The 17,464-nt window shown below is 38.3% G+C and overlaps 1 protein-coding gene across 7 annotated transcripts in view; it reads left to right on the forward strand.

Moving 5' to 3' along the window:
* LOC138763083 (transcription factor TFIIIB component B'' homolog) overlaps positions 1 to 17,464 on the forward strand; it is a 135,335-nt gene that overhangs the window by 33,902 nt on the left and 83,969 nt on the right. For 6 of the 7 annotated variants that reach the window (XM_069936683.1, XM_069936710.1, XM_069936700.1 and 3 more), the window contains 4 exons: positions 951 to 1,060; positions 2,011 to 2,061; positions 2,635 to 2,751; positions 5,266 to 5,399. In XM_069936683.1, coding sequence (XP_069792784.1) covers positions 951 to 1,060; positions 2,011 to 2,061; positions 2,635 to 2,751; positions 5,266 to 5,399 — 412 coding nt within the window. Of the gene's footprint in view, positions 1 to 950; positions 1,061 to 2,010; positions 2,062 to 2,634; positions 2,752 to 3,858; positions 3,927 to 5,265; positions 5,400 to 17,464 lie in introns of those variants that run through there. The other variant, XM_069936739.1, reaches the window with a different exon arrangement.

Below are 17,464 nucleotides of genomic sequence, written 5' to 3' on the forward strand. Positions count from 1 at the left end.
GCTGGGACCAAGGAAAGCTGCCTCAGGACCTTCGTGATGCCATCATCATCACCCTGTACAAAAACAAAGGCGAGAAATTTAGCAGAATGTTTGCTATTATTTTCTATGCACAATGCTGTCAAGTAAAACATCATATCACAGCATTCCAGTGTGATCGAATGTTTCACTTGTAAGCCCATTGGGTGATGTGGTTATCTTTGGCTTGGCTTCGCGGACGAAGATTTATGGAGGGGGTAAAAAGTCCACGTCAGCTGCAGGCTCGTTTGTGGCTGACAAGTCCGATGCGGGACAGGCAGACACGATTGCAGCGGTTGCAGGGGAAAATTGGTTGGTTGGGGTTGGGTGTTGGGTTTTTCCTCCTTTGCCTTTTGTCAGTGAGGTGGGCTCTGCGGTCTTCTTCAAAGGAGGTTGCTGCCCGCCAAACTGTGAGGCGCCAAGATGCACGGTTTGAGGCGTTATCAGCCCACTGGCGGTGGTCAATGTGGCAGGCACCAAGAGATTTCTTTAGGCAGTCCTTGTACCTTTTCTTTGGTGCACCTCTGTCACGGTGGCTAGTGGAGAGCTCGCCATATAACACGATCTTGGGAAGGCGATGGTCCTCCATTCTGGAGACGTGACCTATCCAGCGCAGCTGGATCTTCAGCAGCGTGGACTCGATGCTGTCGACCTCTGCCATCTCGAGTACTTCGACGTTAGGGATGTAAGCGCTCCAATGGATGTTGAGGATGGAGCGGAGACAACGCTGGTGGAAGCATTCTAGGAGCCGTAGGTGGTGCCGGTAGAGGACCCATGATTCGGAGCCGAACAGGAGTGTGGGTGATGTGGTACATTTTGTGTAAATGTATTACAACAATTTGATATCTTGTATCTTCCATACAATCCATGTGTCATTCTTAAGTATTTTCTGATGATGCATTGTTAAATAATTTGTCTTTTTTGGGCAATTGTAGAAAGCTCACAGAGAAACCATTCCAATTTGGGAAAATGATAACCCACCAGAACGTACTAAAATGACAATGAGAGACTTCATCTACTTTCTGCCTGATACAAATCCAATGCTGTAAGTGACCCAGTAATATTACCAGTATTTTATTTTATTTATTCACTTTTTGTGATGGGGCATCACTGGCAAGGTTTATTATCCATCCAATTAATTCACTGACGATGTGGGTGATGACGACAACTGAATAGTCTGTTAAGCCACTTCAAATGGCAATTTAAAAATATAGTGGATCACGTGGCTTGGGTCTGGAGTCATGTAGACCAGACTGAGTGAGTACAGCAGATTTCTTCTCCTGAAAGACATTTCTGGACCAGATGGGTATTTACAGCAGTCTTGCAGTTTTTGGCCATTGTTACTAAGATGAGAGACAAAAGGGATTGCAGATGTTGGAATGTGGAGAAATAAAATAAACAGCCAGGGGAGCTCTGCAGATCAGGCCTCAACTAGTTAAACGTTCCATTATTGTCACATAGTACTACATTTAGAATGTAACATATAATTCTTTAATTTGTGCCTACCATAAGGCAGACAGGGTTTCCACTTTGTCCAGCACCCCTCACAGAAACCTACAGCACCTGATGTTCCTAGGCAGTCTCCCCTCCAAGTACTGACCAGTCCTGTGCTTACTTAGCTTCTGAGATCAGACAATCCCAAACATGTCCAGGCTATTAAGTGGTGTTTAGTTGATGTTTTAGATTGAGACATTCCATCAGAAAGCTCAAATGCTGCCTGACCTACCGAGTTCCTCCAGCTTTTTATAGTTTCTTAATAAAAATAGTTGTACTCATTTATCCAATTCCATCTTATTATCTGAATTCAAATTCTCAGCTCACTTAGTGGAATTTAAACTCTAGTCTTTGGTCTACTTAGATATATTAACTAATGTGTCACAACTGTACCATATAATGTAACTGCATTTGTTTATGTTCAAGTCATCAAATTAACTACTTAAGCAATTTTTAAGCGCGAGTTCCATGAAATTTTTATTTGAATATAAATCCTTGCAGATCTTCATTTGAAGAAGAAAGAAGACCATCTTTCCCAGTTCCATCTAAAGAGTGAGTACATCCTTGAATATAAAATAAGCTTACATTTTACTTGTGGATATGAGGTGGTGGTTTTCATCTTGTTTTCATTTCAACAGATTTTACCAAGAGGTAAATATTTCTGGGATCTGCCAGTTGCGGATTTTTTTAAAAATTGATTGGAGAATATAAAATAAAAGTATTGCCTCTTTCGTTGCTTCCATATTAGCAATTCTTGGCAAATGTAAATTAAAAAGTATCTGGTACAATGAGAATGATTCTTTTATAAGTGATCTAGATAGTCAACTTTAACATTGATTCAGCTGTATAAGGTAGTAGGTTAAAGAGCATAGAGTTGCATTGCTAAAGATCAATTAGTGCATAGCTAGGCTAGCATGGGTTAATTTAGTTGCCTGATGGCTTTGGAAACAAAACTGTCTACTGGTACACGATTTCACACTCTTGATTTTCTTTTTTCCCCGATGGGAGAAAAGTGTGGATTCTTCTATCAAGTCATCACAGATATCTTGAATGAATTTTGTTTTGCCTGATAGTTTTATCATTTTAGACTAACATTCATAATGTACCTTTCTGTTTGCATTTTAGGCCAGAAGTAGGAAGTATCAGTGCTGTAACTCAAGAAGATGAAGAATCTGATGATGCAGTTTTGGGTCCACGAGTCAAAGTAGCTGAAGATGGCTCTATTATTATTGATGAAGAAAGGTATTCAAACAAAATATTCAAATATTTCTGATTAACCCCTTAATTGGTCATCAGTTCACTGATTGGAGATGCTTGATAAATTGCTGAATAGCTTTGTTTATTTCAGTTGGATTCACTATTTTGGATCCTTAATGTGCAAGTGATTGAAGGTTGGTATTGCTGATTTATTGCCTTTCTCTTTAAATAAGAAGGGACTTTAAGTTTTCTTGTGTGTAATAATTGTAGCATCGCATCAAGTTTTTGATTTTTTTAAAAATGATTTATTAATAGTTTCCACTATTTATGACAACCTGTGCTTATAGACAGGCTGCAATTTACAAGCATCTATAAACATTCTTTATCAGTATCTGATAAAATCTCCTAAGGCATGAAACGATTAAAATTAATAACTTGATGTCTTGAGCCCTTGTGTTTTAAAAGATAAAAACCCTTCTGAACAAAATTAAACAATGCACTTTTCAGACATGATTTGGCAAAAAATGCTAAATCTAATAAATGATGATCAGACAAACAGAATTATAAACTTGCTCATTAATGCTGTCTGTATAGTTTCAAGTTGAACTTCAGCACTAGCATTCTTCCTCCTAAGTCAGAGGGGCCCCAAGTATATTTTTAAAAAATTTTCAATCAACATGGAGTTACAAAACAAACAAATTCAAAGAAACATCACAGATATAACTAAAAATACTAAAACTGAACTACATGTTGATATACAAAGAAGGAAGAATTAACACATCTGCACTATTGTTTATAAATACAAAATTAGACTCCATGCCGATCCTTAAAAGAAAAGTAGGAAACAAAAAAATGAAAGAAAATGAGGAAGACCCCCAAAAAGGAAAAGGAAAAAAGAAAGGTAATTCTTCCATATGATGTGACAAAAAACATTATGTGATTCATCCAGAGCTTACTTCCTCCCTTAAGGGATAAATGTTGTGACATAGACATTGCTCGGGATACTGGAGATAGTGGTATTGGAGACTGGAGCGGGGAATCATCAAACGTTAACCTATGAATACGGGTTCCATATTCTTAAAAACATGTTGTAACAATTTCTGAGGTTGTAAGTAATCTCCAGGGGAACACAACTATGCATTTTTGACTTCCAGTTGTCTAGACTCATTTGGGAATCGGATTTCCAAGTAATGACTATGCATTTCCTGGGCACTGCTAAAGTAAGTTTAACAAATTTCAATTAATATTTTGACAGCCTCATTTTAAATCTTATATTTGCTAATTTCCCCAATAAAAACAATTCCTAAATTGTCCCTGCTCAAAACAATTTTCGATATATTTGAAGCCACTCTGAGGCCAAGTTTCTAGAATTTTATTATCAATTGTTAACGGAATTAATTAATTTGAGCTAGGGATGTTTTGGGGGAGAGGCCTTCCCAACACCATTTTGACCATTGAGTTTGTTCCAGATTGTAATACTGAGTATATTCTTTGTTCCAAAGGTGCGCTTCTACTTCAGTAAAGTCCAGGAGAACAAATTAACTGTTCAAATAGATTAACTGTAATTATTAGTTTTTGTTGCCATTTCTTGGTGCATCAACCAACTCACAACCTTCAGCATTTCAATGAAGTTAGAATCCAGATTACAGTTAGAAATTCTTTGATCTCCTGGACTTAATTTAAGGTAATTTTGCATTGAGAAAGAAAGCAGAGTCTTTATCTACCTTTATTGAATGCACTATCATTTAAATACCTGAACTGAATCTTCTTCCAATTTTTTTGGCTTCACGGACGAAGATTTATGGAGGGGTAATGTCCACGTCAGCTGCAGGCTCGTTTGTGGCTGACAAGTCCGATGCGGGACAGGCAGACACGGTTGCAAGGGAAAATTGGTGGGTTGGGGTTGGGTGTTGAGTTTTTCCTCCTTTGTCTTTTGTCAGTGAGGAGGGCTCTGCGGTCTTCTTCAAAGGAGGTTGCTGCCTGCCGAACTGTGAGGCGCCAAGATGCACGGTTTGAGGCAAGATCAGCCCACTGGCGGTGGTCAATGTGGCAGTCCTTGTACCTCTTCTTGGGTGCACCTCTGTCACGGTGGCCAGTGGAGAGCTTGCCATAGAACACGATCTTGGGAAGGTGATGGTCCTCCATTCTGGAGACGTGACTCATCCAGCGCGGTTTGATCTTCAGCAGCGTGGATTCGATGCTGTCGGCCTCTGCCATCTCGAGTACAAAGGAAGTTTATGCAACTGACCTTCATTATTGAACCATTTGAGATTTTCTTGGGGGCTCTATACTCTACTGCCAGTTTCCTGAGATTCTGTATTCAAAACTAAAGTAGTAGCATGGATTGGCCTGACCTTTTGCTGCTTAAAACTGGTCTCACTTTTTAATCTATAAATGACAATGTCCAAATAAATGAGTTGATTTGTATTGTTGAGTGCTATGCATAATAGAAGTTGCCTGTGGTATGTGTAATAGGGAAGAAATTATGCATTATCATACACCTTGTAGACCTGGTCATTTAATTCAAATATATTTTATTTTTCTGAAAACAAATATCAGCTTAACAGTTGAGGTTTTAAGGATGAAGACGTCTAATATTGTTGAAGAAAATGATCCAATTTTTGAACGTGGTTCTCAGACAACCTATTCCAGCTTTAGAAAGAGCACACATACAAAGCCCTGGTCTGATAAAGGTATGTATAAAAACAAGTTTAATGGCGCCTCTTTTTTTTTAAATGTACGTTCTGGTTACTTGAGCTGAAATTTAAAAGAAATTGAGTCCCAATTTTTAAAATGATTCACTCCTGCACCTTTTTCCTTTTCTGGTGATAAAATATTATCTGGTCAGAAAATAAGCTGATTTCCCACATACAATATTCACTAAACTGTGCAGGTTTAGAAATATCCATGTTCATATCTAAACTGTTGCTGTTGACGACAAGCTTTTTTTTTTGTTTTGCAAGCATTTTTTCCAGTTTGCCCATTGCATGATTTTTGTCATTGTATAATGTATTTATGTTACTGAATGGAAGACCATTAGTTCTAACCATCCTGATTTTGTAGAAATAGGACCATGCGGTTGATATTAACATAATTAGTGTGACAGATTTGTATTGTATATAAATATGTTTTGGGGAATTAAATTGGGGCAGGTTTTTTAGTGTAGGTCACATACAAACACTTTAAAACAGATCTTATTTAGACAGATGAAAGAACTTGGAGCCGCAGGCTGTCTGGAGTGGAACTTGCTGTTCTAAGGGGGCCATGTGGTTTTGCAAGCAGAGAGAGTAAGTTGAGCTTTTTCTCAGAGAGAGAGAGAGAGGGAATTCAGTTCTGCAGTTTTACAGTCAGCAGCAGCAGCTGGGACTGGAACAGGACAAGCTGTCAAACTTGTGGAAAACCCCATTTGGAAGACTGGTTGTGAGCGCTTAGTTCAGCGTGGTCTAAGTCCTTGTGGTTCATGCAAGAGGAGAGGACTGGCTGCCTGATGTTTCACTTGAAATAAGAGAAACAAAAAGGAACTCTGGTGATCTGAAAGAAAGAGGTTATCATCTGGAGAACCCTGAGGAGGCAAGATTCTTCGGCAAGACACTGAAGTGGCTGATTACAAAGAATCAGTTGTGGGTGTCCAATGAACAACAAATCTCTCCCTGAAAACCGACAAGAACCTTCTTGAGTGGTAACCATTTACCTTTCAAACACCAAAGCCTGGTGAACTTCATAAATGTTAAATTCTGTGCACAGTATAAGAATTGCCTGAAACCAGTGAACTTGGAGCCATGAGAAGTAATTTTGGACTGTGAATCAAAGAACATTTCTGAACTTGCATACACATTACATACGTATGCTTAGAATTAGAAGGGAGTTAAGTTGATAGTAATAAGTTCAAGTCTGTTTAAAGATAAATAAAAGCAAATTTTGTTTAAGTAACCATTTGTCGTGTTGAATATCTATTGCTGCTGGGTTTTGGGGTCCTCTGGGCTCGTAGCATTTTGTACTTTGTTAATGTGGAAAGTGGTAATGCAGTTGTTTGTTGTTTAACTTTGGAAATCAATCTGAAATAAATATATATATTTAATATTGGTTTTTCAAATGAATCGATATGCTCCAACTAAAGTTTCAAATGACTTGTGCTGACCATATGCTAATTTAGAATAAGGTTTAATTTTTGGTTGCATAGTTTAAGAAGAATGTTGAAGATGAAGGTTGAGGAGGTGAATTCAGTGTGTGAGGCCTGTCTCTGAGTGCGCAGTAATTAGGCCAGAGCTAGAAGAATGGATAGTTTGGTTTGGAGATATTATAAAGCTGGAAGAGTTTATAGCAATTAGAAAGGGAAGAACATGAAATAATTTGTGTAAGAGCATAATAATTTTATATTTGAGGATTGTCAGAAACCTCTGGTCATCAAAGATGATGATGTTGGGCAAACAAGATGTGTAATGGAAAGATGCCAAGACAGGCAGTAGATTTGGGCAAGGTTAAGTTTACAGATGTGATATCCACCATCATTAGATTAGTTGAATTTGAGAATGAGAAATTATGAGTGACTGATGAACAAACAGCCTGAAATTTGGACCCTGATACAGTAAATGTTATCGAAGTGGATATGATGGTGGAAATATGGGATTAAACTTTAGCATGCGTTCAAAGAGAGTTATGTAGCACAGAAGCAGGCCCTTGGCCCATATCCATTCTGATTATAGAGTATTCATCATTTTTTCCAGTACTTGGCCTTCTAGTGTTTTGTGATTCAAGTTAAAATGTTCAGAGAGCCTCTGCCACCACATCCTTGGGCAGTGCATTCCAGATTCCACTTACAGAGGTGAGACACTAGGATGTTATGTGGAATAGGTCAATCATTACTATACAGAGTAGTTGATGGAATCTTCACTGCTCGGTAAATACATTAACGATCTGGATGTGAGTGTAGGGGATATAATGAGTATGGTTTTTTTAAAATTTAGAGATACGACACCACTTCTGCTCCATGACTTCATGCTGGCCAAATACCCATGTGACCAATTAATTTACTAACCCTGTACATCTTTGGAATGTGGAAAGAAACTGGAGCACCCAGACGGAATCCACACAGAGACTGGGAGAACGGACAAACTCCTTACAGATAGTGCTGGATTCGTACCTGGATTGTGCTAACCACTACACTAACTAACAGTGCTGCCCCAAAGGACAAAGATGACATGACAATTGGTGGAGATGTTACTGGGAAGAGTAGTCTTATTATGCGTAATGATGATTGTAAGCAGAGCAAGATCATTTAATCTTGTGATTATTGATCATCCCAAATTCACCACATTACAGTTAAGTTAGAACCCAATGAGGTGCCCCATGTCTCATTGTTGTGAATCTCCTCTGCACTTCCTTCAGTACAACCACATTCTTAGTGTGGCGATCAGTGATTTACAAAGTTGCACCATAATCTCCATGCACATATATTTTGTGACGAGACTAATGAAGATGAGTGTCCCTTTTGCTGCCTCCAATTTTGAAGGATCCTTGGAATTGTTGCCAAAAATCCTTCTGTTACTCAGTCATTTCTTTTTTTTTAAATTTTTTATTTTTCACACCATAAATCACATTAACCATGGTACACACTTTTTCCTTTTCACACATATACAGTGCTATTTTCTCCCCCCCCCCCTCCCTCCTCCAAACCCACCCCCCCTCCCATCCATTTAAGGTATACAATCTAGGATACATTAAACCAGTCAGACAGTGTTGTCACTCAACAAAAATACACCAGAAATTCCACTGAGTCCATTCTTTTCATTTCCTTCTCCTTCCATCAACTGAGGTAATGTTTGTTCCCGGTAGGTTTTCGCTATTGTATTTAATGTAAGGCTCCCATATTTGTTCAAATATTTCAATATTATTTCTTAAACTATATGTTATTTTTTCTAATGGAATACATTTATTCATTTCTATATACCATTGTTGTATTTTCAAATTATCTTCCAATTTCAAGGTTGACATAATACATTTTTTTGCTACGGCTAGAGCTATCTTAACAAATCTTTTTTGTGCATCCTCCAAATCAATTCCAAATTCTTTGTTTTTTATGTTACTTAGGAGGAAGATCTCTGGATTCTTTGGTATATTGTTTTCTGTTATTTTATTTAATATCTGATTTAGATCTTCCCAAAATTTTTCTACTTTCTCACATGTCCAGATTGCATGAATTGTTGTTCCCATTTCTTTTTTACATTGAAAACATCTATCAGATACTGTTGGGTCCCATTTATTTAACTTTTGAGGTGTAATGTGTATCCAGTTATATTGTATCATACGTAACCTCGTATTTATTGTATTTCTCATCGTTCCGGAGCATAACTTCTCCCATGTTTCCTTTTTTATCTTTATATTTAAATCTTGTTCCCATTTTTGTTTAGTTTTACCATTTGTTTCCTCATTCTCCTTTTCTTGCAGTTTAATATATATATTTGTTATAAATCTTTTGATTATCATTGTATCTGTAATCACATATTCAAGGTTACTTGCCTCTGGCAAACTCAAACTGCTTCCTAATTTATCCTTCAAGTAGGATCTCAATTGGTAATATGCCAGCGCTGTATCTTGAGTTATATTGTACTTATCTTTCATTTGTTCAAAGGATAAGAATCTATTTCCTGAAAAACAATTTTCTATTCTTTTAATCCCTTTTTTTTCCCATTCTCTAAAGGAAAGGTTATCTATTGTAAAAGGGAGTAACTTGTTTTGCGTCAATATTAGTTTTGGTAATTGATAATTTGTTTTATTTCTTTCTACATGAATCTTCTTCCAAATATTGAGGAGATGATGTAATACTGGAGAACTTCTATGTTGTACCAATTTTTCATCGCATTTATATAATATGTATTCAGGTATCTTTTCCCCTATTTTATCTAATTCTAATCTCGTCCAATCTGGCTTTTCCCTTGTTTGATAAAAATCTGATAGGTATCTTAATTGTGCGGCTCTATAATAATTTTTAAAGTTTGGCAGTTGTAAGCCTCCTTGTTTATACCATTCTGTTAATTTATCTAGTGCTATCCTCGGTTTCCCCCCTCTCCATAAAAATTTCCTTATTACTTTCTTTAACTCCTTGAAGAATTTCTCTGTCAGTTGTATTGGCAATGCCTGAAATAAGTATAATATCCTTGGAAAAATGTTCATTTTAATACAGTTTATCCTTCCTATTAGTGTTAGTGGTAAATCTTTCCAATGCTCTAAATCGTCCTGTAATTTTTTCATTAGTGGATAATAATTGAGTTTATATAGTTGGCCGAGATTTTTGTTTATTTGTACACCTAGGTATCTTATTGCTTGCATTTGCCATCTAAATGGTGATTCCTTCTTAAATTTTGAGAAATCCGCATTATTCATAGGCATTGCTTCACTTTTATTTACATTTATCTTGTAACCCGACACTTCTCCATATTCCTTCAATTTCTTATATAATTCTTTTATTGATAGTTCTGGTTCTGTTAAGTACACTATAACATCATCCGCAAATAAACTGATTTTATATTCCTTGTCTTTTATTTTTATTCCTTTTATATTATTATCTATTCTTATCAATTCTGCTAGTGGTTCTATAGCTAGCGCAAACAATAAAGGTGATAGTGGGCATCCCTGCCGTGTTGACCTGCTTAAGTTAAATTGCTTTGATACATGTCCATTTACTGTCACTTTCGCTAACGGTCCCTTATATAATGCTTTAATCCAATTAATATACTTTTCCGGTAAACTGAATTTTTGCAATACTTTGAACAAATAATTCCATTCTACTCTGTCAAAGGCCTTCTCTGCGTCTAAAGCAACTGCTACTGTAGGTGCTTTATTTCCTTCTACTGCATGAATTAAGTTAATAAATTTACAAATATTGTCTGTTGAACGTCTTTTTTTGATAAATCCAGTTTGGTCTAAATTTACCATTTTCGGTACATGCTCTGCTAATCTGTTTGCTAATAGTTTAGCTATTATCTTATAATCTGTGTTAAGTAAAGATATTGGTCTATATGACGCTGGTGAGAGTGGATCTTTCCCTTGCTTTAATATTACTGTAATTATTGCTGTTTTACATGAATCTGGTAAGCTTTGTGTTTCATCAATCTGGTTGATTACTTCCAGGAGGGGCGGAATTAATAAGTCTTTAAATGTTTTGTAGAATTCTATTGGGAATCCATCCTCTCCTAGTGTCTTATTACTTGGTAATTTTTTAATTATCTCTTGTATTTCTACTATTCCAAATGGCTCTGTTAATTTATTTTGTTCCTCTATTTGTAGTTTAGGTAGTTCAATTTTAGTCAGAAATTCATCTATTTTCCCTTCTTTCCCTTCGTTTTCAGTTCGGTATAATTGTTCATAGAATTCTCTATAGTTTTCCTTAATTTCTTTTGGATTATATGTAATTTGTTTGTCTTTTTTCCTTGATGCCAATACCATTTTCTTAGCTTGTTCTGTCTTAAGCTGCCATGCTAGGATTTTGTGCGTTTTTTCACCCAGTTCATAATATTTCTGTTTTGTCTTCATTATATTCTTCTCCACCTTATATGTTTGTAGTGTTTCATATTTTATTTTTTTATCCGCCAATTCTCTTCTTTTAGTTGTATCTTCCTTCATTGCTAATTCTTTTTCTATATTTACTATTTCCCTTTCCAACTGCTCTGTTTCCTGATTATAGTCCTTCTTCATCTTGGTTACATAACTTATTATTTGCCCTCTAATGAATGCTTTCATTGCATCCCATAGTATAAACTTATCTTTCACTGATTCCGTATTTATTTCAAAATACATTTTTATTTGTTTTTCAATAAATTCTCTAAAATCCTGCCTTTTAAGTAACGTGGGGTTTAATCTCCATCTATACATCCAGCTCCCTCAACAGCCCCTAAGGCTAGAGCTGGATGAGGTTCCCACCCTGGATGAGACATATAAGGCAATCGAACAACTGAAAAGTGGCAAAGCAGCAGGAATGGATGGAATCCCCCCAGAAGTCTGGAAGGCTGGCGGCAAAACTCTGCATGCCAAACTGCATGAGTTTTTCAAGCTTTGTTGGGACCAAGGTAAACTGCCTCAGGATCTTCGTGATGCCACCATAATCACCCTGTACAAAAACAAAGGCGAGAAATCAGACTGCTCAAACTACAGGGGAATCACGTTGCTCTCCATTGCAGGCAAAATCTTCGCTAGGATTCTACTAAATAGAATAATACCTAGTGTCGCCGAGAATATTCTCCCAGAATCACAGTGCGGCTTTCGCGCAAACAGAGGAACCATTGACATGGTCTTTGCCCTCAGACAGCTCCAAGAAAAGTGCAGAGAACAAAACAAAGGACTCTACATCACCTTCGTTGACCTCACCAAAGCCTTCGACACCGTGAGCAGGAAAGGGCTTTGGCAAATACTAGAGCGCATCGGATGTCCCCCAAAGTTCCTCAACATGATTATCCAACTGCACGAAAACCAACAAGGTCGGGTCAGATACAGCAATGAGCTCTCTGAACCCTTCTCCATTAACAATGGCGTGAAGCAAGGCTGTGTTCTCGCACCAACCCTCTTTTCAATCTTCTTCAGCATGATGCTGAACCAAGCCATGAAAGACCCCAACAATGAAGACGCTGTTTACATCCGGTACCGCACGGATGGCAGTCTCTTCAATCTGAGGCGCCTGCAAGCTCACACCAAGACACAAGAGAAACTTGTCCGTGAACTACTCTTTGCAGATGATGCCGCTTTAGTTGCCCATTCAGAGCCAGCTCTTCAGCGCTTGACGTCCTGCTTTGCGGAAACTGCCAAAATGTTTGGCCTGGAAGTCAGCCTGAAGAAAACTGAGGTCCTCCATTAGCCAGCTCCCCACCATGACTACCAGCCCCCCCACATCTCCATCGGGCACACAAAACTCAAAACGGTCAACCAGTTTACCTATCTCGGCTGCACCATTTCATCAGATGCAAGGATCGACAATGAGATAGACAACAGACTCGCCAAGGCAAATAGCGCCTTTGGAAGACTACACAAAAGAGTCTGGAAAAACAACCAACTGAAAAACCTCACAGAGATAAGCGTATACAGAGCCGTTGTCATACCCACACTCCTGTTCGGCTCCGAATCATGGGTCCTCTACCGGCACCACCTACGGTTCCTAGAACACTTCCACCAGCGTTGTCTCCGTTCCATCCTCAACATCCATTGGAGCGCTTACACCCCTAACGTCGAAGTACTCGAGATGGCAGAGGTCGACAGCATCGAGTCCACGCTGCTGAAGATCCAGCTGCGCTGGATGGGTCACGTCTCCAGAATGGAGGACCATCGCCTTCCCAAGATCGTATTATATGGCGAGCTCTCCACTGGCCACCGTGACAGAGGTGCACCAAAGAAAAGGTACAAGGACTGCCTAAAGAAATCTCTTGGTGCCTGCCACATTGACCACCGCCAGTGGGCTGATAACGCCTCAAACCGTGCATCTTGGCGCCTCACAGTTTGGCGGGCAGCAACCTCCTTTGAAGAAGACCGCAGAGCCCACCTCACTGACAAAAGGCAAAGGAGGAAAAACCCAACACCCAACCCCAACCAACCAATTTTCCCTTGCAACCGCTGCAGTCGTGTCTGCCTGTCCCGCATCGGACTTGTCAGCCACAAACGAGCCTGCAGCTGACTTGGACTTTTTACCCCCTCCATAAATCTTCGTCCGCGAAGCCAAGCCAAATAAGATACATTCTTGGAGTGATGTCTTCTAGCTTTACTGTCAATATTAAGGGTGAATGGTCCGATAGTATTCTAGCTTTATATTCTGTTTTTCTTACTCTATCTTGCATACTAGCTGATAACAAAAATAGGTCTATTCTTGAGTATGTTTTATGTCTAGCCGAGTAATATGAATATTCCTTTTCTTTTGGGTGTTGTTTCCTCCATATATCCAAAAGTTGCATTTCTTCCATTGATTTAATTATAAATTTGGTTACTTTGTTCTTTCTGTTAATTTTTTTCCCAGTTTTATCCATATTTGAATCCAAATTCAGGTTGAAATCCCCTCCTATTAATATGTTCCCTTGCGTATCTGCTACCTTCAAAAAGATATCTTGCATAAACTTTTGATCTTCTTCGTTAGGTGAATATACATTGAGTAGATTCCAAAACTCCGAATATATCTGACATTTTATCATTACATATCTCCCTGCTGGATCTATTATTTCCTCTTCTATTTTAAATGGCACATTTTTACTAATTAATATAGCTACTCCTCTTGCTTTTGAATTATACGATGCTGCTGTTACGTGTCCTACCCAATCTCTCTTTAATTTCTTGTGCTCCAATTCAGTTAAGTGTGTTTTTTGCACAAATGGTATATCAATTTTTTCTTTTTTCAGTAAATTTAGCAGTTTCTTCCTTTTAATTTGGCTATGTATTCCATTAATATTTAAAGTCATATAGTTCAACGTAGCCCATTTATACTTTGTTTATCTTCCCTTTCCGTTTCTCCATCATTACCTTTCCTCCTTATCCATTTCTGTTTTCTTGTTTTAAACCCTTTATAGGACAACATTCCTAAAACATCAAACATTTTCCTTATTCTCCTATTTAAAACTTCTTTAGCCCCAATCTCCCCTTCCCCTCCTGAGTTGTCCTTTATCCCTTGTAGGACAACCACATCTCCCCTCTCCATTTGGATTTGCGAATTCACTCGCAAGCCTCAGCTGATTTTGCAGTGACCGCAACTCCTCCCCACCGAGCCCCCCCCAGAAAAGATTTCACTTTTCATATGTAACAAAGGTCACTCTTTTAGTTCCCTCCTTATTCCCTCTATTCCATTTCCTTCACTTATTAATTCTTGTCTATACTATCTATATTTTCCTCTAAATACGGATACATTCATGTATGCACATTATACATATACACATATATACCTCTTTACCCACATACATATAAATCGTGGTCATTTTTACTCTTATTACATGTCTTCATCTCTCTGGTTGTTTTGTAGTTGTTCTGCAAATTTCCTTACTTCCTCTGGATCCGAGAATAGTTTATTTTTCCCCCCATAAGATCGTTTTCGATGTATTGAACTCCTTTCTCTTCTTCAGGAGTTCAAAACTTATGTGTCTTTTTAGTTTTCAGTCTTTTGTACTCTCATTACACGTCTTCATCCCTCAGTCTATTTTGTAATTGTTCTGCAAATTTCCGTGCTTCCTCTGGATCCGAGAATAGTCTGTTTTGTTGTCCTGGAATAAATATTTTCAATACCGCTGGATGCTTTAGTATAAATTTATACCCTTTCTTCCATAAAATCGCCTTTGCTGTATTGAACTCCTTTCTCTTCTTCAGGAGTTCAAAACTTATATCTGGATAAATGAAGATTTTTTGCCCTTTGTACTCCAGTGGCTTGTTGCCCTCTCTTACTTTTTCCATTGTCTTCTCCAGTACCTTTTCTCTTGTAGTATATCTTAGGAATTTTACTAAAATAGATCTTGGTTTTTGTTGTGGTTGTGGTTTAAAGGCCAATGCTCTATGTGCCCTTTCTATTTCCATTTCTTGCTGTAGTTCTGGACATCCTAGGATTCTGGGGATCCAATCTTTTATAAACTCTCTCATATTCTTGCCTTCTTCATCTTCCTTAAGGCCCACTATCTTTATGTTATTTCTTCTGTTATAATTTTCCATTATATCTATTTTCTGAGCTAACAGTTCTTGTGTCTCTATAACTTTTTTATTAGATTCCTCTAATTTCTTTTTTAAGTCCTCTACCTCCATTTCTACTGCTGCTTCCTGCTCTTCCACCTTGTCCATTTTCTTTCCCATTTCTGTTAAGGTCATATCTATTTTATTCATTTTCTCTTCTGTGTTATTTATTCTTCTTCTTAAATCATTAAATTCCTGCACTTGCCATTCTTTAAATGACTCCATGTATTCTTTAATAAGAGAAAGTATATCCTTTATCTTGCCTTTCCCTTCTTCTATTTCACTGTACTCTTCCTCTTCCTCTTCTTCTTCCTCTGGGTTGGCCATCTGTTGTTTCTTTGTTGCCCTTTTCTTCTCTTCTTTCTTGTTTTCGTTGTCTTCTGTGTTCTCCTCTTGCTGCAGGTGTTCTGCAGCTGTCATTGCCGGCTGTGGAGATCGACTCCCCAGCTGGTCACCCCTCCCGTCGGTGTGTTTTTTTTCATGCGCGGTTGCGCACTTTTACTCGGCTCAACGAGCCATTTTTGTAGTCCACTTTCTACCGACCTGAGGGAGCGGGTTTCTCTCTCCACCGCGGGCCTCTTCGAACAGGTAAGGCCTTCTCCTTCTTCTTCCGTTGTCTTCTCTTCCTCTCTTCTTACCGTTGATTTTGATTTTTCTTTTTTTCGTCGCCATCTTCTTTCCACCTTTATACTCACTTTTCTTTAATTTTTATTTCTGTTCCTTTGTGTTTTCCTTTGTTTTTTCCGACTTTTCTGGAGAGGGCTGGAGTTCACCGTCCGGCCACTACTCCATCACGTGACTCCCCCCTTACTCAGTCATCCTGAGGGCTATAACATTCATAATGCAGAACCACCTTTGTGTTCCTTTCTCTAAACTATTGAGTCTTTTTCTGCTTATGCTCATGGATTCTTGCACCTTCCATTTTGTGCATCTGAACGGTCTCAGTGCTGTGATCTCAGCTCTGGCTGGACTCCCCAGTGATACATTAATTCTCACCATTTTTCAGTCATGAGAAGTGTTTTTGAAGTGAGATACTATGAGGTTTCTGGGACTACCTGCTTTCCTCTGCCTATAGTCATCCATTCTTTTTCTAATCACTTAATCTGCAGGCAGTCCATTTCTAAAACAAGCTATCCACAAAACTCCTTGACTTGTGTACAGTAGCGTCTCTAGCCAGGGCTAAGGTTATGACCATGAACCTAAGTAGAAAAGTTTGGCTAGAAGTAGCAAAGTTTGGTGAAAGCATGGATACAAAATAGCAAATTTACCAAATGGAGGCTAGTGATGGTCACAGAAACAACACTTGGAAGCTAAATTAGTGGGGGATGTTGCAAAGGAGGAGAATGTGGAGGAAGGGCAATGATGAATTCTTGGGGCATTGGGGAGAGAAGCCAAAATAAAATGCTTGAAATCATCTGGTTACCATGGAAGACATGAAACCAAGCTGAGGCTTTCCCACTAAACTGGACAGTTGAAGGAGTTGACTACCAAAGGCAGCACAGGAACTGGACAGGAAACTTGATATATATGTACTTTGTATAGGTGGCTACTTATCGTCCATGATGTGTTCTGTGATATTGGCCGTTCTGCAATCTGCATGTTGTGTGACCACCACATTATTGTAGCAAAGCTCTATGGGATACTGAACTTGCGCTAAATTAAACTCTTTAATTTTTTTTCTTCACTTAAACTTTTATGTAATCACAATCTTAGCTTATATCATACACAATTAAACAAAGAGGATCAGGATCATCCACATCACTGTTCACCACTTCCTCATAGTTTTCCACTGGAAGAGTTTCAGATCAGATAACCTCCATTGATGAACTGTCACCCTCTAATGGCTGAAGAACCTGGTTGAGGCTCTTCTTGGGGAGGTGTTGCTTCTTCAGGAATATGTCCAGTGTTGTTTGTCTACTTTGCTTTTTCTTTTCTTCGTAAATTTCTTGATATGTAGCAAATACTGCCTGAACATTTCTCTCTATCAGTGAAAAGTGTTCAGTGTTTGGGTCTTTCTCTTCAGCACACTGTTATGATCTGCAAAGAATTTGGCTAACCCTTTAACAGTGAACCTCTTCTGTAC

The sequence above is a fragment of the Narcine bancroftii genome, chromosome 1, assembly GCF_036971445.1.
Source record: "Narcine bancroftii isolate sNarBan1 chromosome 1, sNarBan1.hap1, whole genome shotgun sequence".
Lineage (NCBI taxonomy): Eukaryota > Metazoa > Chordata > Chondrichthyes > Torpediniformes > Narcinidae > Narcine > Narcine bancroftii.